The 25,101-nt window shown below is 38.8% G+C and overlaps 1 protein-coding gene across 2 annotated transcripts in view; it reads left to right on the top strand.

The window, feature by feature from the left end:
- NGLY1 (N-glycanase 1) overlaps positions 1-25,101 on the top strand; it is a 79,939-nt gene that overhangs the window by 33,153 nt on the left and 21,685 nt on the right. The window contains exons 5-9 of one of the 2 annotated variants that reach the window (XM_060180441.1): positions 11,150-11,372; positions 14,639-14,760; positions 16,963-17,108; positions 19,480-19,590; positions 20,994-21,158. In XM_060180441.1, the coding sequence (XP_060036424.1) occupies positions 11,150-11,372; positions 14,639-14,760; positions 16,963-17,108; positions 19,480-19,590; positions 20,994-21,158 (767 nt within the window). The remainder of the gene's footprint in view (positions 1-11,149; positions 11,373-14,638; positions 14,761-16,962; positions 17,109-19,479; positions 19,591-20,993; positions 21,159-25,101) is intronic. The other variant, XM_060180442.1, reaches the window with a different exon arrangement.

Here is a 25,101-nt window from a genome sequence, read left to right as displayed (position 1 = left end):
GTCGGTGAAGCAGGTCTGCAGGTGTCTATCTTTCTCTCTACTTCTCTGTCTCCCCCTCCTCTCTCCATTTCTCTCTATCCTATCTAACAATGATGACATCAATAATAATAACTACAACAACAATAAAAAACAAGGGCAACAAAAGGGAAAATAAATAAAATATAAAAAAGTTTTTTTTTAATTTCTTTATTGGGGAATTAATGTTTTACATTCAACAGTAAATACAATAGTTTGTACATGCATAACATTCCCCAGTTTCCCATTTAACAATACAACCCCCACTATGTCATTTATCATCCTTCATGGACCTGTATTCTCCCCACCCACCCACCCCAGAGTCTTTTACTTTGGTGTGATATGCCAATTCCATTTCAGGTTCTACTTGTGTTTTATTTTCTGATCTTGTTTTTCAACTTCGGCCTGAGAGTGAGATCATCCCATATTCATCCTTCTGTTTCTGACTTATTTCACTTAACATGAATTTTTCAAGGTCCATCCAAGATCGGCTGAAAACGGTGAAGTCACCATTTTTTACAGCTGAGTAGTATTCCATTGTGTATATATACCACAACTTGCTCAGCCACTCATCTGTTCTTGGACACCTGGGTTGCTTCCAGGTTTTGGCTATTACAAATTGTGCTGCCAAGAACATATGTGTACACAGATCTTTTTGGATGGATATGTTGGGTTCCTTAGGATATATCCCCAGGAGAGGAATTGCAGGATCATAGGGTAGGTCCATTTCTGGCAAAAGTTTTTAAAATAAAATAAAAACATATTAGTTCAAGTAATTTTGTCAAATTTTCATTATGTTACTCTAAAATGAAGATATTCTGTTTTACCTTCATTTAGCCCTATGCCTCAAGTTTTCCGCAGTTCTTAAATGTTTTGTTCCACTTTTCCTTGACATTCTGCTTCTTTCTCTTTTTTTTAAAATTCATGTTCCTCTAAATTTCAGTTTAATCTCTGTTGACCTGTCTTTAAATTCACTGGTTCTTTCCTTGACGGTGTAATGTGTGAGCTAGAAACTGATTCTTTATTTCTGTTAGTATTTTTTTTATTGCTAGTATTTCCTTTAGATTTTTTGAGTTTCTATCCCTCTACTTATATTACTTCTCTATTCCTACACGAGAGCTCCTTTTTTCATTAAAAGCACAATGATAGTTACTTTAAATACACTCTTGATTCCAAAATATGTGTCATAAGGGAATGGTCCTGAGGCTTACTTGGCTTGTTCAGACATTTCTCTTGCCTTTTGACAAGTTTTGTAATTTTTGTTAAAAGTTGGACATGATGGATTTGGTAATAGAAACTGAGATAAACAGATAGTTTATTTTTAAAGTTTTATTTTCTGGGGCTGGGTGGTGGCACACCTGGTTGAGCACACATGTCGCAATGCTCAAGAACCAGGGTTCGAGCCCCAGGTTTCCACTTGCAGGGGGAAAGCTTTGTGAGTGGTGAAAGGAGCTGTAGTGCTCACTCTCCCTCCCTGTCTCTCCCTTCCCTCTTGATTTCTGACGGTCTCTATTCAATAAATAAAGATTTCAAATGTTTAAAAAATCTTTAAAAAAAATACCTGTAAAGTTTCATTTTTATAGAAACCAAGCCATCCTTAATACTGACTGTATGTGTCCAAGGATCCAAATTCCTCTGGTGTCCCTGCTCATCTCTCTTGTTTTGTCTCCCCCCCCACCACAATTCCTTAAAGTCTGTTATAAACAGATTTTTAGCTGTAGCCCATCTTTGTTAAGAATAGCCCAGAAGAGCCATGCTGGTATGTTGGGAAGGTTTGCGAGAAGAGAAATGGTATTTAATCTATGATTAAATCTCAATGTTTCAGTGAGCCTGTCTTCTTACCTCTCTGGTCTCTGTCAGGCTTCATTACCCTTCCACTGACTACCCAGGTGTGAGACAGAAGGCTGAGAAGGGAGAGGAGGCTGGAGTCAGTGGAAATGGCTGTCCAGATAAGACTGCTAAAATCTTTTCCCCTGGAGTAAGGAAGGTTTTTTTTTTGTCTGTCTGTTTTTGTTTTTGTCATCAGGGTTATTGCTGGGGCTCGGTGCCTACACAATGAATCCACTACTCCTGGAGGCCATTTTCCCCCTATTTTGTTGCCCTTGTTGTAGTTATTATTGTTATTATTGATGTCATAGTTGTTGGCTAGGACAGAGAGAAATGGAGAGAGGAGGGGAAGACAGAGAGGGGGAGAGAAAGATGTGAAGTGACTCCCCTGCAGGTGGGGAGCCGGGGGACTCGAACTGGGATTGTTATGCTGGTCCTTGTGATTAACCTGTTGCGCTACCACCCGACTCTCATATTTAACATTTTTTTAATATTTAACATTTTTAATTCTTTCATATCTCATATTTTTAATTCTTTCAACCCCTCTTAGAACCACAGGGTGCCATCTTTGTTTCTTCTTCATTGGTAGGATCCTTGGGGGTTAAAAATGAGTAAGGGTGAGTAAGGATGAATAGGGTATTGTGGTTGCAAAGGAGAAGAGAGCTCTTAGGATGATAGAATGTATTTGCAGCTGATGAGTGGAACTATATGATAAGGAGCTGTGTATGCATAAGGAAGTTGTCAAGCAGGACCGCCTGGTTTTGAATCCGAACAACCAGAAGAATTGACTCTTATAGAGTCAATAGAAATGAGCTTTGGAAAGAATTGGAAGAGCCTAATTTAAATTAGCCAATGGTTTTGGTTAAGAGGTCATGATTTGAAATATCCTTTGTGGCAGGGAGGATCAGTAAGGTCAAGCAAGTGCGTAAGATTGCCAAGGTTGAAAAGATAAGGGAGGTGGAAGAAGCTCTAAAGGCTCTTGGTAGTGTTACCCATGCGTGAGGATTTGCATTTAAATTATAATCCTAAAACCAAGTTCTTCAGTTATAGGCAATACTAATCAACTACTCCATAACTATAGGTGGGTAGTTTTAACACTATTTGCCAGTGTAAATATGAATAACTTCCATTATTGCTTAAAGTTTTATTGGATGATGTTCTAGCAAACCAGTGGGATATTAAAAATATGAATAGTAATGAAAAAGGTAATGAAAGAAGTAGTGTGGTATATCTCACAGATATATCAGTTAAGGTTCAGCAGGATTATGAATAATAATAACCCTGCAGGCTTTGGATTTATTCTCTCATGTGATAGGTTACTAAGGACGGACAGCTTGGTGTCAGTGGTAAGTTGTAAGACATCAGAGTTCTAGGTGCTTCTTTCTCTTGGTTCTGTCACACCTGGTTTTCATCCTCCCAAGTTACCATATCGTCCAGGGTGTCTGATGAGAGCCCCATCCATTTCATCTACAGATGAACATCCGGGAGAAGAAAGGGAGGAAAAACAAAGATTATACATATAAAGCGTGTGTGTGTGTATGTATATATGTATGTATGTATGTATGTATGTATGTATGTATGTATGTGTCTGATTCCAGGGTCTTCCACATGCATAGTATCACTGATTGTGGATCGGCTTTCCCATTCTTTTTATTTTGGGTAAAGAGAAATAGAAAGGAGGTGAGGGCCTAGGCAGTCATGCCCCCGGTTATTTCGTCATGCACAAGGACCCAGGTTCGAGCCCCCACTCCCCACCTTTTACTGGGGACTGGTTTTGTGGGCGGTGAAGCAGGTCTGCAGGTGCTTTCTTTTTCTCTACCTCTCTGTCACCCCTCCCCTCTCAATTTCTCTTTGTCCTGTCAAATACAATAGAAATAGTGCTGGCATTAAGCCCCAGCAATAACCCTGGTGGCAATAAAAAAAAAAAAAAAAGAATAAGAAAGACGGAGGAGGAGAAAAGGAAAGAAAGGAAGGACGAAAAATATTGTGGTTTGAAAAATAAGTGGGACAGTAGAGCCCTGCCTGACAATCTAGCCAGAGAGAGTTACGGCTCAGCAGAGCAGGCTCCGCTAATTCTGGACTGAAAGCCAGAAGGTTTGTCTTAATTAAGTGTCTCAAATACAGGTGAAATGGCCAACTAACTTGACTATGAAGACATAGATGCAGAATATTGAGTGTATATGGTCTGAGAATGAGGCAGCCTCTCCTGGTCTCCACTCCCCAAGCCACCCCACCAACTCCCCATGCCAAGGCCCTCCATCCCCCCAACACATACCAACCCCCATACACATAAGGGTTTTCTTCTCATTGCCCCCCCTTCACTTATGTCTGTGATTTTAGTAGGATAGAATTAAGACCCAAATATGTTGATTTTCTTTATTTATTTTACTTTTTTAATATTTATTTATTTTTCCTTTTGTTGCCCTTGTTTTTCTTTGTTGTTATTATTGTTGTTGTTATTGATGTTGTCGTTAGATAGGACAGAGAGAAATGGAGAGGGGAGGGGAAGACAGAGGAGGAGAGAAAGACACCTGCAAACCTGCTTCACCGCCTGTGAAACGGAGCCGGGGGCTCCAACTGGGATCCTTATGCGGGTCCTTGCGTTTCGCCACGTGCGCTTAACCCATTGTGTTACCGCTGGACTCCCTGATTTTATTTTTATCACTAAAAAGTCACTAGAAATCTTTTTATATTTATGTGGTATTTTTAGAGCTGCTAAATTTATTAGTTTGAAGTTATGGCTATAACCTAAAATATACCCTCTATGATTAAATGCTATCTTCACAGTGTTTAGCATCCAAATTCAGTCTCCTTTTAGCCCTCTAACCTTTCTGACTTATTTTCCTATGTAGACAGCATCACTCTGAGCCACGGGTAGTGATACTGCTGTAACTGGGGGCACTGATGCACTCTGAGGCAGCCATACTCATAGAGCTGGGAGCTAACGGATGCATACCTGAGTGTGCAGAGCAGAGAGGTACAAGTATGCTGTCCCCTTTTGTCCCGTCTTGTTTAAGAATGGTGAACACTACAGTATTTATTCGAAGTAATATGAATAATGTCTATCATTGGATAAGAGATTTAAAACAGGTGGTCCGGCGGTAGCACGGCGGGTTGAGCGCACATGGTGCAAAGCGCGGGGACGGGCGTAAGGTTTCTGGTTCGAGCCCCCAGCCCCCCACCTGCAGGAGAGTCGCTTCACAGATGGTGAAGCAGGTCTACAAGTGTCTTTCTCCCTCTCTGCCTTCCCCTCCTCTCTCCGTTTCTCACTGTCCTATCCAAAAACGAATGACATCAACAACAATAATAGCCACAATAAGGCTACAACAACAAGGACAACAAAAGGGGGGAAAAGGGCCTCTAGGAGCAGTGGACTAATGGTGCAGGCACTGAGCCCCAGCAATAACCCTGGAGGCAAAAATAAAAAGATTAAAAAAACCCAAATACAGCAAGTAAGGGATACATGCAGGAGGATGAACAAATTAGAATAGAATCAAGTGGTTGGGAAGGTTGCATTTGGTATAGTGACAGAAGATTCTCTGGGGAAGGCTCATAGGCAGGGCCTTGGGACTTCAAATGAGCAGGGTAGAGGTCATTCCAGCTTCTTTATTGCCTCAGTGGAGGAGGACAGCAGTACTAAAAATATTTGTTTTTAACCTAAAACTTATGGATATCTCCTTGTCAGAAAACTATCATATTATGCATGAAAATCTAAACTCTTGCTGCCTACTGCGCCTTTTTCTTCCATAAATAACTACAGTGTGATATTTTCCTTTAATATATATTTCTATTAATTTAAACCATGGGTAGCAAATTTTTTTTTTTTTTTTTGCTAAGGGTTATTTGGATATTTATAACATCATTCGTGGGCACATAAGATTATCTTAAAAATTAGCACAAATGTTGCTATGAAAAATTACACTTACCTTTACAGGGGCAGACCAGATGATTTTGCAGACTGTATATGACCCACAAGCTGGATATTTTCTACCCCTTATTTAGGCTCATTGCTATCTGTCAAGATATATACAATCGTGGATTTGCATAAGGTGCATCGCTACACATCCAGACATTTGGTATTTTTTCATTTATATGGACATTGAGACTGCTTTTCTATTTTTTAATGCCTTGATTCTATTTTTCTTTTTTTAATATTTATTTATTTCCCTTTTGTTGCCTTTATTGTTTTTTTATTGTTGTTGTAGTTGTTGTTGTTGTTATTGATGTAATTGTTGTTGGATAGGACAGAGAGAAATGGAGAGAAGAGGGGAAGACAAAGATGGGGAGAAAAAGACACCTGCAGACCTGCATTACCGCCTGTGAAGTGACTCCCCTGCAGGTGGGGAGCTGGGGGGCTCAAACCAGGATCTTTAGGCCGGTCCTTGCGCTTTGCGCCACGTGCGTTTAACCCTCTGTGCTACCGCCCCACTCCCCATTTTCCTTTTTTTATTGACTTTATATTGATTTACCAAATTATAAGATATTAGGGGTATAGTTCCATAATATTCCCACCACCAGAATTTTGTGTCCTCCTCCCCTGTGTTGGAGACTGCAGTGGTTCTCCCAAAGTCACAGATTCTGAGTTGACTTTATATCTGTTACATCTGTCTGTATCTGGTGTGGTGACACGGTATATCGGCGACCATGGATGGAAGTCCCAGCACAGTGCTGAGACGTCAGCCTTGGTGACGGAGCATGCAGTGATCTGCAGGGGCACATGGTGGACTGTGGGTGGATCCAGTCTGTGCTGGTATGCAAAGCATTGTGGGTGGGCTGAATAGACCTCAAAGTACAGCCAGACAGAAGTCACTGTCTTCTGCTGACTTCTTCAGGCTGCTTCTGCTTCTCTATTTTTTGCTTTGTTTTTGGCCGTTTTCTTTACAGTTCTGCCTTCACTCTGTAAGTCATTCCTACTCCTATTACTACTTTTGAGTGTCCTTTCTTTTTCCATTTCTCTCTCAGATAAGAAACACAGTGCCTTAAAAGGCACAGGAAAGTGAACAAAAAAAAAAGAAAAGAAAAGAAACACAGTGCCTGGCTTCCTCTGGTGTTTTCCAGAATCTCTCCTCTTTCTTCCTTTCTTTCTTTCTTTCTTTCTTTCTTTCTTTCTTTCTTTCTTTCTTTCTTTCTATTTACTTATTTATTTAATTTTCCCTTTTGTTGCCCTTGTTGTTTAATGTTGTTGTGGTTATTGTTTAATGTTGTGGTTATTGATGTCGTCGTTGTTGGATGGGACAGATAGAAATGGAGGAGGGGAAGACAGGGGGAGAGAAAGAGACACCTGAAGACCTTACTTCACCGCTTGTGAAGTAACTCCCCTGCAGGTGGGGAGCCGGGGAGTTACTTTGCACATGTGCGCTTAACCCTCTGTGCCACCGCCCGACTCCCATCACTTCCCTTTCATTGCTGATATACAAACAGGATTCCTGGTGACAAATGATTCAGGTCTTGATGGAATTGGAATTCAGAACCCTCAGGACTTCTTCCCCTCTCCTTTACCCCTCTGGGAGTATGGACCAAAGTTCTATTTGAGGTGCAGAAAGTGGGAGTTCTGACTTCTGTAATTGCTCCTCTGCTGGACTCCCACCTGGGGTCTATGCATGGCAAAGGAGCATACTATCTAAGAGAACTATTTCAGCATACTTAGTGTGTCTTCTAGAATCTAAAAATGATACATTTTAATGTAAAAACATTTAGTGTTTTCCCATTATTGATTTTATAGTTTGTGTCTTGCTTAATAAGGCCTTTTAGGGTCAAGAGCTAGTTCATCAGGTAGAGTGCACCTTACCCTATGCGGGTCTGTGTTCAAGTTTGAACATCTCTAAGAGCCCTGTGAATGATAGAGTGGTGATGTGGTGTGTGTCCTATCTCTTACCACTCTCCCCTCCTTTCTCTAAAATAAAGAATGAAAAGGGCAGAGGGTAGATAGCTTAATGGTTATGCAAATAGACTCTCATGCCTGAGGCTTCAAAATCCCAGGTTCAGTCCCCCGTACCACCATAAGCCAGAGCTGAACAGTGCTCTGGTTTTAAAAAAAAGGAAAGAAAGAAAGGAAGAAAGAAAAAGGCATGCAGTGCAGCTATGATATTTTGCATGAATAATGCCCTGGGTTTATTCTCCAGCACAGCATTTAAAAAAAAAAAAGCCACCTTCTAGATCAAAGTCATAAACATGTGCTCCTGTGACTTTATGGTATTTTTCTACTCTGTAATAATAGAACAAGGGTGTATGATGTGTATGATATTTTGGGAGCCACTCACTACTTGTCCCATCACCATTTATTTTGAATAGTTTATCCTTTAAAGAACAGTTTCTTCCAAAGTCCCAGGTTCAATCCCCTGTACCACCATAAGCCAGAGCTGAGCAGTGCTCTGGTAAAATAAATAAATAAATAAATAAATAAATAAATAAATAAATAAATAAATAAATAAAAGAAAAAGAAAAAGAACTATTTCAAAAGATTAATTTTTCTAAATAATAAGCATTACTTCATAATATCTTCTAGGATTCTTATTTATTTATTTATTTTTTCTCCAGGGTTATCACTGGGGTTCGGTGCCTATGCTATGAATCCACTGCTCCTGGAAGCTTTTTCCTCCCCCCCTTTTGTTGCCTTTTTTTATCATCGACGTTGTTATTATTATTGTTGCTGTCATTGTTGTTGGATAAGACAGAGAGAAATCAAGAGAGGAGGGGAAGACAGAGAGGGGGAGAGAAAGACACCTGCAGACCTGCTTCATTGCTTGTAAAGTGACTCCCCTGCAGGTGGGGAGCTGGGGGGCTTGAACCAGGATCCTTATGCCGGTCCTTGCACTTTGCACCATGTGCGTTTAACCCGCTGCGCTACCACCCAACCCCTATCTTCTAGGATTCTTATTTCATTCCTTGATTTATGTATTCAATATAAAAATATTTTAATAATCACAATTTGCAGTGTATTTTGACATATAGATGAGTTCATTTCATGGTTCCAAGTTGTGTTGACAGTTTTGCCAGTCTTCCTCTTTGACACGAATTTTGCAGTGGTTAGATTTTATGACAGATTATTTTGTAATTGAATTGTGGCTGGGGAGATAACACAGTGGCTATTTAAAAGGTTTGCATGCCTGAGACTCTGAGGTCCCAGTTCAGTCCTTAGCAATGCCAAAGTTAAGTAGTGACCTGGGGGGTGAGAGGGAAGCGTCAATAATTTAATTGGGATTACATTAAATTAAAGATTAATTTGTGAAGAATTAACTTTAGAATACTGAGATTTCTCATTCTGGGGTAATGGATCAACCTGCCAATGCCCATATCCAACAAAGAAGCCACTACTGAAGACAGAATTCTCATTTTCTGTATCCTCCCCAAAATTTTTGGTCTATGCTTCCAGCAGGGTAAATAATAGGGGAAGTAAACCTGAGGGCTCTGTACCCTCATTCCACCAGGATCCAAAGCACTGGTCACCAGAAATCTTGTTTTTATACTAGCAATGTAGGGGAAGCAAATCTGGAGACATTAGAGGAAACCAGGCACTGTTTTTCTTATCTGAGAGAGGAAAGGAAAAAAAGGAAAGACACCTGGAAGTAGTAATAGGTATAGGTGTGACTTAGAAAGGAAGTGAAGGCAGGCAGGACCATTAAAAAATTGGAAGTATATATAGATATATATGTACATGTGTATGTATATATATTTATATGTAGATTTTAAAAAAGAATACTGACGGGAGTCGGGTAGTAGCGCAGTGGGTTAAGCGCACGTGCCGCAAAGCGCAAGGATCAGCATAAGGATCCCAGTTGGAGCCCCTGGCTTCCCAGCTGAGGGGGGTCGCTTCACAAGCAGTGAAGCAGGTCTGCAGGTGTCTATCTTTCTCTTCCCCTCTCTATCTTTCCCTCCTCTCTCCATTTCTCTCTGTCCTATCTTAACAATGACGACATTAATAACAACAACGACTACAAAAAAACAAAACAAAAAAAAAGACATTGCTCTCATAGGAATATATATATTTCTGATCTTTTTGTATTCTCTCATTTTATATAATTTTAAAATTTTGAAATGTATGAAACATAAATGTGAAAACATAGTGCAATCTATCAAATGCCATGACCAGTAATGAACTATTAGATCTTAATGCTATACCATTTATTTCTTCTTATGTGTTTTATTACTACTTTTTAATAAGTACTAGAACTATAGATTCTCTATGCTATGTGTGTCTCCAAGGTTTTATTTTATCTTATTTTGAGAGAGAGAGAGATTGAGAGAGAGATACAGAGAAAGACACAGGGAAAAAGAACCAGACCACTGCTCAGCTCTGGCTTATGGTGATGCTGGAGATTGAACCTGTGACCTCAGAGCCTCAGGTATGAAAGTCTCTTGCATAACCATGAGGCTGCCTCTCCAGCCCATATCTCAGATTCTTTTCTTCTCTCTTTCCTTTCTTTGAAGAGATGTTGCAGTCTTTAATGTCAAGAGATAAAGTGGAGGTAATATTTTATTTAATTTTTTTAGGGTTGTTATAAGCCTGATTGTGTGTTCATATGGTTCATGGTAGGTATCTGTAGGCAGAGTATACTGGAACAGTTAACGAATTGATAGAAAAACTCTTGGGATAATATACTTAAAAATTTTATTAGTGATTTAGTGATTAACAAAATTGTAAAATATCAGGGGTACATTTCCATATAGTTCCCACCACCAGAATTCTGTGTCCCATCCCCTCCATTGGAAGCTTCCCTATTCTTTACCCCTCTGGGAGTAAGGACCAAAGATCTTTATGGGGTGCTTCTAGAAGGTGAGAGTTCTGGCTTCTATAATTGCTTCTCTGCTGGACATGGACATTGGCAGGTCATTACAGGGCTGGCTAATATTTTTAAATATCTGAAATTCTGTACTTTCTGCTTGTGATTTTTATTATTGCTTCTTGAATGTGTACATGCACTTGATAAACATTTTACTACAGTCATTTGATATATGTCTTAAAGTCACATTTATTTTTTTCCCCAAATGCTTCAGGAGTAGTTCCAAACTGACCTTAGTTTCCTGAGAGGTGGTTATTTTCAGCTCACTTCATAATGTCAGTGGACACTAAATGGTAATTGTTCTACTGTTCTAAATCTGGAGTGTAGTATGTCATTGTATTTCGGCTTAGTTCACAATGTACTGACAATTCTTCCTTGTGAAAATCTTTCAAACCATTTTTATATTTTCATGTTTTATATTTTATATTTTCATATTTTGTACTTCCATACTTGAGAATAAAATAGGGGTGGCTATTTTTAGTTTTTATCCTGTTACAGTCTCAGCTCTTTTTTATTTAACTTCTCAGGTATTAATGTAAGTGATGAAGATTTTCTTTTGCTGGAGCTTTTACACTGGTTTAAGGAAGACTTTTTTCACTGGGTGAATGACATTCCGTGTACCAAGTGTGGTGGCCACACTAAGTCTAGAGGTGAAACACTGTTCCCCAATGATGATGAGCTGAAGTGGGGTGCAAACAGAGTAGAGGATCATTACTGTGACACATGCCAACTCAGCAATCGGTTTCCAAGGTGGGTATTAACTAGACAATAAAGTCAAACTGATCTTTTAATGATCATCAGATAATTTTTAAATGCTTATTTTCATGAAAGGGAGAGCTTGGCTCTGAAATTTGGTGGTGCTGGGAATTGAACCTGTGACTTTTAGTGCATTAAGCCCGAGAGTTCGGTGCTCAAGTTCTGTACTATCGCTCCAGTCCCAGAAGAGAATTTTCATTAAATGGCCTTTATTTTAAATTTATTTTTATTGGGGGGGGACTAATGGTTTACTTATAGTAAATACAGCTTTTGATACATGTGTAAAATTTCTCAATTTTCTGCAGAACACTCAATCCCAGCCTCAATCCTTCTCCACCATCACGTACCAGGACCTGACCCTTCTCCCCACCCCTACAGAGTTCTTTACTTTGGTGCAGTAGACCAAATTCAGCCTGAGTTCTAGTTTTAATTTTTTTTTCTTTTTTAAAACGATTTTATTTATTTATTGATGATAAAGATAGGAGCGAGAGAAAGAACCAGACATTACTGTGGTACATGTGCTGCTGGGGATCAAACTCAAGACCTCATGGTTGAGAGTCCAATGCTTTATCCATTGCGCCACCTTCCGGACCACTTTTAATTGTTTCTTTTTTAATTTCACAGCAACATATTTCTCTAGAGCAAAAGTTGATAAAATATGGTTAAATTTAGTTTATTGGGAGTCGGCCGGTAGCGCATCGGGTTAAGTGCACATGGCGCAAAGCACAAGGACCGGCATAAGGATCCCAGTTCAAGCCCCCGGCTCCCCACCTACAGGGGAGTCGCTTCACAGGTGGTGAAGCAGGTCTGCAGGTGTCTATCTTTCTCCCCCTGTCTCTGTCTTCCCCTCCTCTCTCCATTTCTCTCTGTCCTATCCAATAACAATGACATCAGTAACAACAATAATAATAACTACAACAATAAAACAAGGGCAACAAAAGGGAATAAATAAATATTTTTTTAAAATATGGCTAACACATAGGATTAACTTCTTCATCATTTTAATTCATAAGTTTCTTATTAGGTTTTCCTAATTTGCCACAGTTATAAGGTTTGTATCATCATCAGATAAGAGTCGACAACAAATTTTTGGAATATCTAGTTTGAGGGGCTTACAAACTCAATTATGTCCTAAATAGGATCAATCCTGTGATGTACAGAATTTTGAATAAATAGATTTCAATATTCAGTAGGTATGTATAATCAGTGTTAATTCAATTATTTCTTAATTTGACATGCTTTTGCAAAAATACTTTGGAAAGGTTTAAAGATAAAAGTATTTGTAATTAAATGATAATGACAATGGAGTGGCACAGACTAACAGATATTTACGCAAATTGCTTTTTTTTTTCTTTCTACTCATTGCGTTGCTTTACATTAGTTGATCTTGTATGGGAGTAGGATGGTGAGCAGTGTAAGAGCCTAAGCTGATCATCTAATGTGGCACAAGTAGTATATAAAAAGGGAAGTATAGGATATTCTCATGTTAGACTTCTTGGCATTCAAAATCATTTAATCACTTAAGTTCATTTAAATTAGTTTAAGCAAGGCCATTTGTTTAAGGCAAATTTAACCACTGCAGAACTACTTTATTCATAAAACTATGTCCTTTCCTGTCAAACTCAGGGCTGACCCTTCTGCTTAGCTGGGACAATGTTCCAACTTTATCAGCTTAGCATCCATCCCACCACTAGATGAAAGAATCGATGTTTTCCAGTTTTATGATAATTGTTTAATTGCAGAAACTTAAAAAGATGTATCTATTTAGAGACACCCAAGACTAAAGTACTGTTACCATTGTATAGCATGCCAAGGGCTGAATCTAGGGCTTCAGGTTTGCAAAACCTTTGCTCTACCCACTGAGAAGCCTCCCAGCCACTGGAGTAGCATTTAAAAGGATTTTGCAAGCATCTTTTCAAAATACAGTTTATAAATCAGCAGGCACCTTTAGGTATAATTTAGAAGAATAAAATCTACAGATGGCTCCTAGAAAGAAAAGTGTTGTTTTAAGTAAAATTTGTGTTGCATTAAGCTTTACATTTAAAAAAAAATTATTTATTTTAATGAGAAAGAGTAGATACAGAGGGAAAGATACCATGAGAGAGGAAGAGACCAGAACACTGCTCAGTTCTGGCTTGTGGTGGTGCTGGGGATTGAACCTGGGAACTCAGAGCCTCAGGCTTGAAAGGCTCTTGCATAACCATTATGCTATCTCCCCAGCCCAGCTATACATTTTTTTATTGAGTAATTTTTTAAAATTTACTTGTTATTGGATAGAGACAGAGAGAAATTGAGAGAGAAGGGGGAGATAGAGAGGAAGAGAGACAGAGAGACGCCTGCAGACCTGCTTCACTACCTGTGAAGCGACTCCCCTGCAGGTCGGGAGGTGGGGGCTTGAACCAGGATCCTTACGTTGGTCCTTGCGCCACATGTGCTTAACCCACTGCACTACCACCCAACTCCAGAATAATTTATTAATGTGATGAACTACTTACACCATGTGTTAGGATAATACTAATACTTAAAGTAGATTTCCTAGAGAATCTCTGCCTGTACAGATCCTGTCTGTCCTTCAAGACCCATTCAGATAGAAGCTTACCTACCTCCCCGATTGCTTTTCCATAGTGCTAAATCTGATGAAACTATAGAGTCTGTCATATTTTGGAAATGTGTTAAAGTCATTTGTAGTAATTCCTTCTCTCTTAAGACTGCAAACAGCTTGAAGGCTATACCATTGCTAATCATTTTTCACCAAAAGAATTTAGAACAATTCCTTTTATGTTCTAGGCTCTTTACTCATTATTAAGAACATGAAATCATGATATCATTGTTTAGCACAGAAGTAATATAAATTCATTTTTTGTTGCAGACAGAGCCAGGGCTTTGCACATGTGTGATTTTACTGTGCCCAAGCTAATTTTTTCGTTCAAATGCAGTGGGAGGAACACCACCGTCACAGAACTTCCCCTGGTGCTATGACACACTCATGTGCTGTTGATCCTCAAATCTGGGCTGCCCTTTGTGGCAAGGTACAAGACCTACCTGTAAACTATCTTCTGGCCCTTCCTTAAAATTCCTAATGAATTAGCGTTTAAGCAGGTGACACAGTGGTGAAGGACAGATTCTGTTCCAGACGCTGCATTTGCCCGTATGCCAGGAGCCTTTCAATTTCTTTTTCTCTCATGAAGCAAATAAAAAAAGAAAAGAAGAAATAGAAATCTTAATGAACCAAATCTTTTTCTGTTACTGTTTTCAACCAGGTATAATAACCCTGAGAAGCTTTTGGAAACAAGATGTGGACGGTGTGGCGAGTGGGCCAATTGTTTTACTCTGTGCTGCCGGTCCTTAGGGTTTGAAGCTCGCTATGTGTGGGATTACACAGGTACCCAGTGTGGTGTGAGGAGAAAGGAGTAAGGGCTTGAGGCTTTGGATCTAAGCTCATTATTTTCTGTCCATTACTGTCCTTGTCAGTTTGGTTCCATTGCTTTCTGTAAAATTATAGTATCAGTGTCACCAGCTGTTTGTGAGAACCATAAAACTTTTTTGGAATTTCTAATGTATTTCCTTGTTTGTTTTATAGAACATTCTTTATACCCAGAGAATTTTGATAATACTACTTCTCTATGAATTACAACATTTAACAATGAGCTATAGAAATTTTTATTTTTGGGAGTCGGGCAGTAGCACAGCGGGTTAATAAGCACAAGGACCGGTGTAAAGATCCTGGTTCAAGCCCCTGACTCCCCACCTGCAGGGAAGTTGCTTCACAGGTGGTAAAGCAGGTCTGCAGATGTCTATCTTGCTCTCCCCCTCTCTGTCTTCCCCCCTCCTCTCTATTTCTCTCTGTCCTATCCAACAATGATGACATCAATAACTACAACAATAAAACAAGGGCAACAAAAGGGAATAAATAAATATTTAAATTTTTAAAAAAATGTTGTAGTGATTGGTATAAAAGATGTAATGATCTTAAACATTAGTATATAAAACTGATGTAAAAACATGAGATTTATCTTTTATTCATAAATGACTTGTAATCTGCATATTTAAAAATATTTTCTTGTCCTTAGTTTTATTGTGTTTTTATTTTTAGAATGAAATGAAACCAGTACTTAATAGTTAGCATTCTCTCTTTTTAAAATTTCTTTATTGGGGGATTAATGGTTTACAGTAGACATTAAAATACAATAGTTTGAACATGCATAACATTTCCCAGTTTTCCATATAACAGTACAACCCCCACTAGGTCCTCCTCTGCCATCATTTTCCAGGACCTGAACGCTCCGTCCTCTCCACCCCCACCCTAGAGTCTTTTACTTTGGTGCAAACAGCATTCTCCTCTAGTCAAGCACAGAGTATCAGTGACCTGAGATCTGTTCATCTTCTACCCATTCTGGGATTTAAAGTTGAGAAGCTGCAGTGTTGAAAGTGACAGTCATCCCTTCACACTAGCAAACTGACTTCTGCTGTCGGTTTAGTCACCTTTTTTGGAGTTACAGTTCACATTATATTTTACTTTATTTTTATTTACTTATATTTTGTCATAACTGAGACTTCCCTACTCCGACTAGTTTTTCAGAGAACGACATATACAGGAAAGGAACTTTTTCTTTTTTTCCTGATAACAGGTGAGATAAAGAGGCAGGGAAAGGGGCACAGAGAGGAGAGACACCGTAGCGCCACTCCACCATTCATGAAGCTTCCTTTTTGTCATGCCTATAGTGGCTGGGATCATGAGCTGGGGTTCACTGTCACACTCTCTTCTGGCCCCATCCTCATCATCACCTGAGTACTATTTGTCTCTGTCTTATGGCAGTGCCAAGAATAGCACCTGAGATTGTGGAGTCTGAGGCAAGGAAGTTGTTTGCATAACTATTATGTTATCTCCCTGACCCACTAGCATTTTATTTTATTTTATTTCTCCACCAGAGCACTGCTTAGCCCTTGTTTATAGTGGTATAGGGGATTGAACCTTGGGCTTTGGAATCTCATGCATGAAAATATTTTTGCATAATCATTATGCTAACTCTCCCACCATCCCACATCATTTTTTATTAAATGCAGAACTAAATACATTCCTGGAAATGTTACAGAGACTTTTTCAAGGATTTCAAAGACAGAGAAATTCTCATGTTGTGTGTAATGAAATTCCCAGTCTTATTAAGTAAAGCTTCTAGTATTAGAAAATATATATTTTTATTCATTTTTTTAAAAATATTTATTTTATTTATTCCCTTTTGTTGCCCTTGTTTTATTGTTGTAGTTATTATTGTTGTTGTCGTTGTTGGATAGGACAGAGAGAAATGGAGAGAGGAGGGGAAGACAGAGAGGGGGAGAGAAAGATAGACACCTGCAGACCTGCTTCACCGCCTGTGAAGCGACTCCCCTGCAGGTGGGCAGGTGGGGAGCCGGGGTTCGAACCGGGATCCTTATGCCGGTCCTTGTGCTTTGTGCCACCTGCGCTTAATCCGCTGTGCTACAGCCCGACTCCCTAGAAAATATTTTGAGACTCTTAGGAATTAGTATATTCTCGTTTGTTAACTTATTATTTTTTCTTTTGCTTTCATGTGTCTTATGTGGACAGACCATGTCTGGACAGAAGTCTATTCTCCTGCTCAGCAGCGATGGCTGCACTGTGATGCATGTGAAGATGTCTGTGACAAACCACTACTTTATGAAATTGGATGGGGAAAGAAGCTTTCCTATGTCATAGCATTTTCTAAAGATGAGGTATGGCATGAAAGAATCATCTTCTAAGAATAAAGTATTTTTTGATGCCTTTCAAAGACACGACTGACATACAACAACTAGCATGCCTTTAAATTTAATGACATGTGTTATTCATGTCTCCAAGAAGTTGCCTTCACAATATGCGCTACCCTTGGGCGTTTCCTTCGGCCACTCTGTTATCCTTCTTGGCCCTCTTTAGGCAACTACAGATCTACTTTCTTACTCTATATATTGAATTGCATTTCTGTATGAGGAAATGTCAGTACATAGCTGTTTTTTGGCGGAGGGATAGGCTTGGTTTCTTCCTTCCTTTTTTTTTTTTTTAAGATTTTATTTATTTATGAGAAAGATAAGAGGAGAGAGAGAGAGAGAGAGAGAACCAGACATCACTCTGGTACATGTGCTGCCGGGAATTGAACTAAGGACCTCCTGCTTGAGAGTTCAAAGCTTTATCGCTGCGCCACCTCCCGGACCACAGGCTTGGTTTCTTTTTACAGGGATTCTTTTTTTTTTTTTACTTCTTTTTTCTTCTTCTTCTTTTTTACTACAGAGTAACATGACATTGTGTATAAGAACCGTCGTTTATCCACTCACTTGTTGGTGGATATTTGAGTTCTTTGCAGTGTGTTCCACTATTTTAAATAAGCTGCCACAAATATTTAGACATATATTTATACATGGGAATATGCTTTCTTTTGCCCTTTGGTAAAATGTCTATAAGTGGAATGATTTGGATGAAATGATGTTTATGAATTTGATATTTGGAGCAATTGCTACACATTTTTTTTTAAAAGTAAAAGTACCATTTTACATTCTTACAAACACCATGTGAGAGTTCCCAGATTACACAACTCTTTGCTAGCTAATCCTTAATATTGTAGCCCTCTTAATAGTTGTGTAGCATATTTCATTGTGGTTTTCATTTACTGAAAATCTTTGTATGATTTGCTATCCATATGTCCTCAGTGCCTTTTTTTTTTAATTGGATTGTTCTCATGTAGAGTTTTTATTTTTTATTTTTTTATTCTGAATGCAAGTCCACTATCATTACTTGTTTAGCAAATTTTTTTTTCCCTTTTCATTCTTTCTGACCTTTGAAGAGAAGAAATTTGTAAGTTTCAGTTTATCAATTTGTATTTGGAATTCTACTTTCAAACTAATAAAATTTTACCTAGCACAAGCCACAGTTTTATCCTCTGTTTTCTTTTACAAGTTTTTTTTATACTTTTATAATTGGACCTGTGATTCATTTTCAGTTAATATTTTATATTTGAAATTCATTGTTTTCCATGAGGAGGGAACTGTTCTAGCACAATTTGCTTAAGTTTTTCTCCCTTGAAATCTCTTTACTTATTTACTTATAGAGGGTGGAAGACTGAGAAGGGGAGAGAGGAAGAGAGAATCAAAGAAGGAGAGAAATCGGGGGTCGGGCGGTGGCGCAGTGGGTTAAGCGCATGTGGCGCAAAGCGCAGGGACCGGCGTAAGGATCCTGGTTCGAGCGTCCGGCTCCCCACCTGCAGGGGAGTCGCTTCACAGGCGGTGAAGCAGGTCTGCAGGTGTCTATCTTTCTCTCCCCTCTCTCTCTGTCTTCCCCTCCTCTCTCCATTTCTTTCTGTCCTGTCCAACAACAAAGCAACGTCAACAATGGCAATAATAACCTCAACGAGGCTGCAACAACTAGGGCAACAAAAAGGGGGAAAAATGGCCTCCAGGAGCGGTGGATTCAAGGTGCAGGCACCGAGCCCAGCAATAACCCTGGAGGAAAAAAAGAAAAAGGAGAGAAATCTGTGGCCCTATTCTACCACTGACCTGCAGATGGGTAGCAGTGGCTCAAACCCTGGTCCTGCTCTGCCAGATGCACTACCGCCACCCAGCCTATCTCCTTTGAATTGTCTTTGTACCTTTGAGGAAAATCAGATCTTTAGTGTAAATTTAATACAATAAAAACGTGAAACAACTCTTTGGCTGAATTTTGTGAACTGGATTGGATAAGTTATTTAAAGTCCAGTGTACTGACAATTTCATTATTCTAAAATAGTTTTTGAAGTTAGGTTTGTCATTAAGGCTCAGTGTTTCCTCTCTGACTCCATCACTTCTGGAAGCCATTATTTTTCCTTTTTCTTTGATAGAGAGTGAGAAACAGGGAAAGTGACAGAAAGACGAGACACCTGCAAGCCCACCTGTGGGGACCAGGAGCTTGAATGGTAATATTTAAAGAAAGATAATCTCTTAGATTTTCCCATTATTTAAAAATTTTAAACAAAAAATAGCACTTAAAAGTCTTGTTCAGAGATTACAAATATTCTAAGTTGTTAGCAAATTATAATTCATTGCTGTCATCTTGTTAAACACTTGTGTTCTTTAATTTAAGGTGGTTGATGTCACTTGGCGCTATTCTTGTAAACATGAAGAAGTAATCTCCAGAAGAACTGAAGTTAAAGAGGAGATACTTCGAGAAACTATTAATGGACTTAATAAGCAGGTATGTGATAATCATTTGTCATTTTTGAGAGAGCACTTGCAGTTGTTCACGTAATCATCATATATACCCACTTTTTAACCAGTCAAAATTCTTAAAATTGTACGTTACTTTGAAATAAAATATTTCAATATGTCAGATGTACTTTTTTTATTGACAGTGTTGAGTATACATTTTAAATATTGTTTTTATTTTTTTGTTGTTGTTTTTAATTCACCTTTCTTCAAATTGTAGCCAAAAGCACAGAGTATTTATGAAACTCATCACCTTGGGAAGCTTTCATTTCTAATATACATTCTTTCCGGCATAGTATGATTCTGCTGAAATTTTGGCTCTTTTTTAACACTTTAGCCCATTAGTTTGTCTTTGACTTCTTGGTCTCTTCTCAAACTGTGAAACTGGCAAATGATTAGAACAAATAGGAAGAGCAGTGTGTTCACTTAACCTTGATTGATTTCTTCTTCTGGGATATTGACTTTTTAGGTTCTGAGTTCTGGCTACTTTAATAGGTTTTCCTTAAATTTAAACAGAGGGGGCAGCTGTGTGTGCATGTGTGTCTTAAATTTAAACGTACGTGTGTGTGTGTGTGTGTGTGTGTGTGTGTTTCCCTGCTGTTTCAGTTTTTCTCTGTAAGATAATTGGTCTCACTGAAGGTACTATATATTATCTAGGACCCAAAGTTGCTGCCTCCATTCTAAATCTAGGATGGTAAAAGAGTTGAGTAGAGGTGTGTTAAATGACTTTTAATGAAATAAGCTTTCTATGGTATACTTTTTCTTTTCCAGATAATTCTATTTTTGACAATAATTGTCTGGTTCTTTTAAGAACCCCTTAAAATACAAATGTTTTGGGCTGGGGAGACAGCATAATGGTATGCAAAAGACTTTTCATACCTGAGGAGGCTCCAAGGCCCAATGTTCAGTCCCCAGCACCACCATATCCCAGAGTTCAGCAGTGCTCTGGTCTTTTCTCTCTGTGTGCATCTTTCTTTTTTTTCAAGTAAAACAAATATATATTTTTTAAATACAAATATTTTAAGTAGGGGCCAGGTGGTGCTACACCTGGTTGAGTGCACATGTTACCGTGCACAAGGACCCAGGTTCAAGCTCCCAGCCCCCACCTGCAGGAAGAAAGCTTTTCGAGGGGTGAAGCAGTGTTACAGGTGGCTCTCTTTCTCTCAGAAAGCTTTTCGAGGGGTGAAGCAGTGTTGCAGGTGGCTCTCTTTCTCTCTCCCCCTCTCTATCACCCCATTCCCTTCCGATTTCTGGCTGTCTCTATCCAATAAATAAATAAAGGTAATAAAAAAGTAAAAAAAAAAAAAAAAAGACAAATATTTTAAATATATTCTTAATGATCGACCTCAACATTTCCCTAACCTTTGTGATTTTTCAAAATATGAATTACAGAGGCAAATATCTTTGTCAGAAAATAGAAGAAAAGAACTTCTTCAGAGGATCATTGTGGAGCTTGTTGAATTTATATCTCCCAAGACCCCTAAGCCTGGAGAACTTGGTGGAAGAACATCAGGGTCTGTGGCTTGGAGAGTAGCCCGGGGTGAAATGGGTCAAGAGGTATTTACTTCACGTTAGCTTGATGATTTTCTCACGTTCATATTTTAGACTATATTCTTTACATCCTAAAAAAATACATTAGATAAGACCTTTCAATAACTTCTCAGACTATTAAAATCTATATATTTATGAACAGCCAATGATTGTTTGATAATCACCAATTAGTGATAAATATTAAAATCTTTTTTTTGTATTTATTTTATTTATTTTTTCCCTTTTGTTGCCCTTGTTGTTTTATTGTTGTAGTTACTATTGTTGTTGTCATTGTTGGATAGGACAGAGAGTAATGGACAGAGGAGGGGAAGACAGAGAGGAGGAGAGAAAGATAGACACCTGCAGACCTGCTTCACTGCCTGTGAAGCGACTCCCCTGTAGGTGGGGAGCCGGGGTTCAAACCGGCATCCTTATGCCGGTCTTTGTGCTTTGCGCCACCTGCGCTTAGCCCGCTGCACTACAGCCCGACTCCCGATAAATATTAAAATCTTACTAAGTGGGAGTTGGGCGGTAGCGCAGCAGGTTAAATGCAGGTGGTGCAAAGCGCAAGGACCAGCGTAAGGATCCTGGTTCAAGCCCCCCTCTCCCTACCTGCAGGGGAATCACTTCACAGGTGGTGAAGCAGCTCTGCAGGTGTCTGTCTTTCTCTCCCCCTCTCTGTCTTCCCCTCCTCTCTCCTTTACTCTCTGTCCTATCCAACAATGATATCAGTAACTACAATAATAACACAACAAGGGCAACAAAAGGGAATAAATACATAAATAATCTTACTAAGTTTTACTGCAATATATCGTTTACTAAAATATACACACATAGATAAATGCATAAATTGCAGGTGTACAGCTCAACAAATTCAGCATTTAGTGTGGCCAATCAAAATGTGAAGTATACAGTGAGAATATTGAGAGACATGGTGAGCATCCTTTCAACCTCTGCCTTCACCTTCTCAGAGCAACCATCACCTGAGCTTTTGATGTCATAGATATGCTTCTGCAACTGGGATTATATAGTATAGTATTATCTGTCAACTCTTTACTGTGTAATTTTTCATTTTTGTGGATATAATTTACTCATGCTACTATTTGTCAATATTTGTATTAGTTGTAGGTTTTGGCTGTCCTGTTGGTATGGACATTTATATACATGTTTTCAATAATTTTATTTATTTATGGATTTTGGTTGAGTATATACCTAGCAGTGAAATTGCTAGTAATAGAGTATGAATAGGTTCAGCTTGTATAGGTACTGCCAAATAGTTTGTCTAATTGATTGTGCCAGTTTTCTGTCTCACAAACAATGAGAATTTTTCTTTTTTTTTTTAATTTTTATTTATAAAAAGAAAACACTGGCAAAAACCATAGGATAAGAGGGGTACAATTCCACACAATTCCCACCACCAGAACTCAGTATCCCATCCCCTCCCCTGACAGCTTTCCTATTCTTTATCCCTCTGGGAGTATGGACCCAGGGTTATTATGGGGTGCAGAAGGTGGAAGGTCTGGCTTCTGTAATTGCTTCCCCGCTGAACATGGGCGTTGACAGGTCAATCCATACTCCCAGCCTGCCTCTCTCTTTCCCTAATGGGGCAGGACTCTGGGGAAGCGGAGCTCCAGGACACATTGGTGGGGTCATCTGTTCAGGGAAGTCGGGTTGGCATCATAGTAGCATCTGGAACCTGGTGGCTGAAAAAAAGTTAACATACAAAGATAAACAAATTGTTGACTAATGATGAACCTAAAGGCTGGAATAGTTCAGATGCAGAGTTGGGGGTGTCCGTTTTGTAGATAGTAGTTTCTTTGCCTAGTTTGCATTACCTGTCTTTTTCACTCTAGTAGTCCTAGTGGTATGTAATAATAATGTATTGTGATTTTAATTCTCATTTTGGCTATGACTAAAGCTAAGTATTTGTTCTTTAAACTTTTATGAAGTTCAAGTTCAAGTCTTTCAAAATAAGACTTTACTGTGTTTCAAACAGCCCTATATTACTTTTTCTCGGTGTTACTGCTATAATGTTGTCCACCTTATTTTAAGATACTATTACTTGATTAACCTCCCAAAATTAAGTAATAAACAATGGCGATATCACAGCAGTAGTTAGGGACTAAGCAAAAATGACAAAAATTGACAGTCGTGTATAGAACTGAAGCACTCACTGGCAAGTATGTAATTTGCATGTCTAAAGAGATAATTTAATGAGAGGAAAATAATCTACTACAGTATTTAGATGAAAAAAAAAGTTCCAATAAGTCAGGTTTTTTTTTTTTTCATTTTTTTACTTAATTTATTTTTATATTTATTCCCTTTTGTTGCCCTTGTTGTAGCTATTATAGTTGTTATTGATGTCTTTGTTGTTGGATAGGACATAGAGAAATGGACAGAGAGGGGGAGAGGAAGATAGACACCTGCAGACCTGCTTCACCGCTTGTGAAGCGACTCCCCTGCAGGTGGGGAGCAGGGGGCTCGAACCGGGATCCTTAAACCAGTCCTTGCACTTTGCGCCACTTGCGTTTAACCCGCTGCGCTACCACCCGACTCCCTAAGTCAAAGTTTGATACTTGCTTGTGACTGTGCCATTGTTACAGCTGGAAAGGTGGCTCAGCAGGTAAAAGCAGAGGACTTGGCATGGGAGGACGGTTGCACCTGTACTTCCCCTTGCTCTCCAGGGGTGCTCCAGAATATCTCTCATTCTCTCTCACAAAATAACGAATCGTTTAAAAGTAAATTTCTGTTGTTGCAGCTTCTTTCTCTAATTAGGGGATACATTTAAAGGAGGTAAATTACCCCAAATAAATTTTATGCTTCCCTTCTAACATAGCCTGTTTTTACCAGGCAGTTGGAAATGTTGGCTTAGCCATTTAGACTTATAAGCCCTAAATTCAACAGATAATTCCAATCACTGCTGATACACTGCAGCCTACAAGTATAAATCTAAATGAAGCCATCATTTAAAAGAGCTAATTTAATTCACAGCTGTGCGCAGTGCAAAACATCGATATTATTTAAGTCTTCGTTTCTTTTCTTTTTTTGTCTGAGGCTACTTCCTCTTGCATGGCATACAAATGGGTTACATTTTAAAGATAGGAATTGGGTCATGTGCCCAGATTCATTGCCCTTTTAAACATTTTAAAGTTTTAATTTACTAGAAATCATAGGATCATTTATTTTAAAAACCATTTTCCTTCTTAAAATAGATGTTTGTTTTAAAAGTAACTGAAAAATATCATTCCTAAAAAATTATGGAACTAGACCTCAACTGGTTAAAAACAAACAAACAAAAAAGACATATTGGAGATACAAATTCCAGAAAAAATATTTTATGATGTTATAAGCCAGTGTTATGTCATTTTTTAATTTTTTATGAAGTATTAATGATATTGTTGCTCTTTATTGCTTTATTTAGTTGTACATATGATATGTTGGGGGGGAGGGTCCTCCATTTTGTAGATAGCTAGTAGGCATATTTTAGTTATATTCTGAAGGGCCTGTGGCTATACTAGGTTTTTTTTTTTCTTTTTCTTATTTTTCCCCTGAGCCTGAAACCTGATATGCAGGTGGATTCAAGTTATTGTCTGGGGAGATGATGTCATGGCTGGAAAAAGAACCAGAAAGCTGGATCAGGGAAGAGAGTAGCTCCCTAATATGGAGAAGGAGTATAGATATTGTTGACTGTAAACCCCATTGATTTCTTTTTTTTTTTTTATGTTTTTTTTTTTATTAAAGAAAGGATTAATTAACAAAACCATAGGGTAGGAGGGGTACACACAATTCCCGCCACCCAATCTCCATAACCCACCCCCTCCCCTGATAGCTTTCCCATTCTCTATCTCTCTGGGAGCATGGACCCAGGGTCATTGAGGGTTGCAGAAGGTGGAAGGTCTGGCTTCTGTAATTGCTTCCTCGCTGAACATGGGCGTTGACTGGTCGGTCCATACTCCCAGTCTGCCTCTCT

Source organism: Erinaceus europaeus, chromosome 21 (genome assembly GCF_950295315.1).
Source record: "Erinaceus europaeus chromosome 21, mEriEur2.1, whole genome shotgun sequence".
NCBI classification, from domain to species: domain Eukaryota; kingdom Metazoa; phylum Chordata; class Mammalia; order Eulipotyphla; family Erinaceidae; genus Erinaceus; species Erinaceus europaeus.
This window is presented reverse-complemented; position numbering and strand designations above follow the sequence as displayed.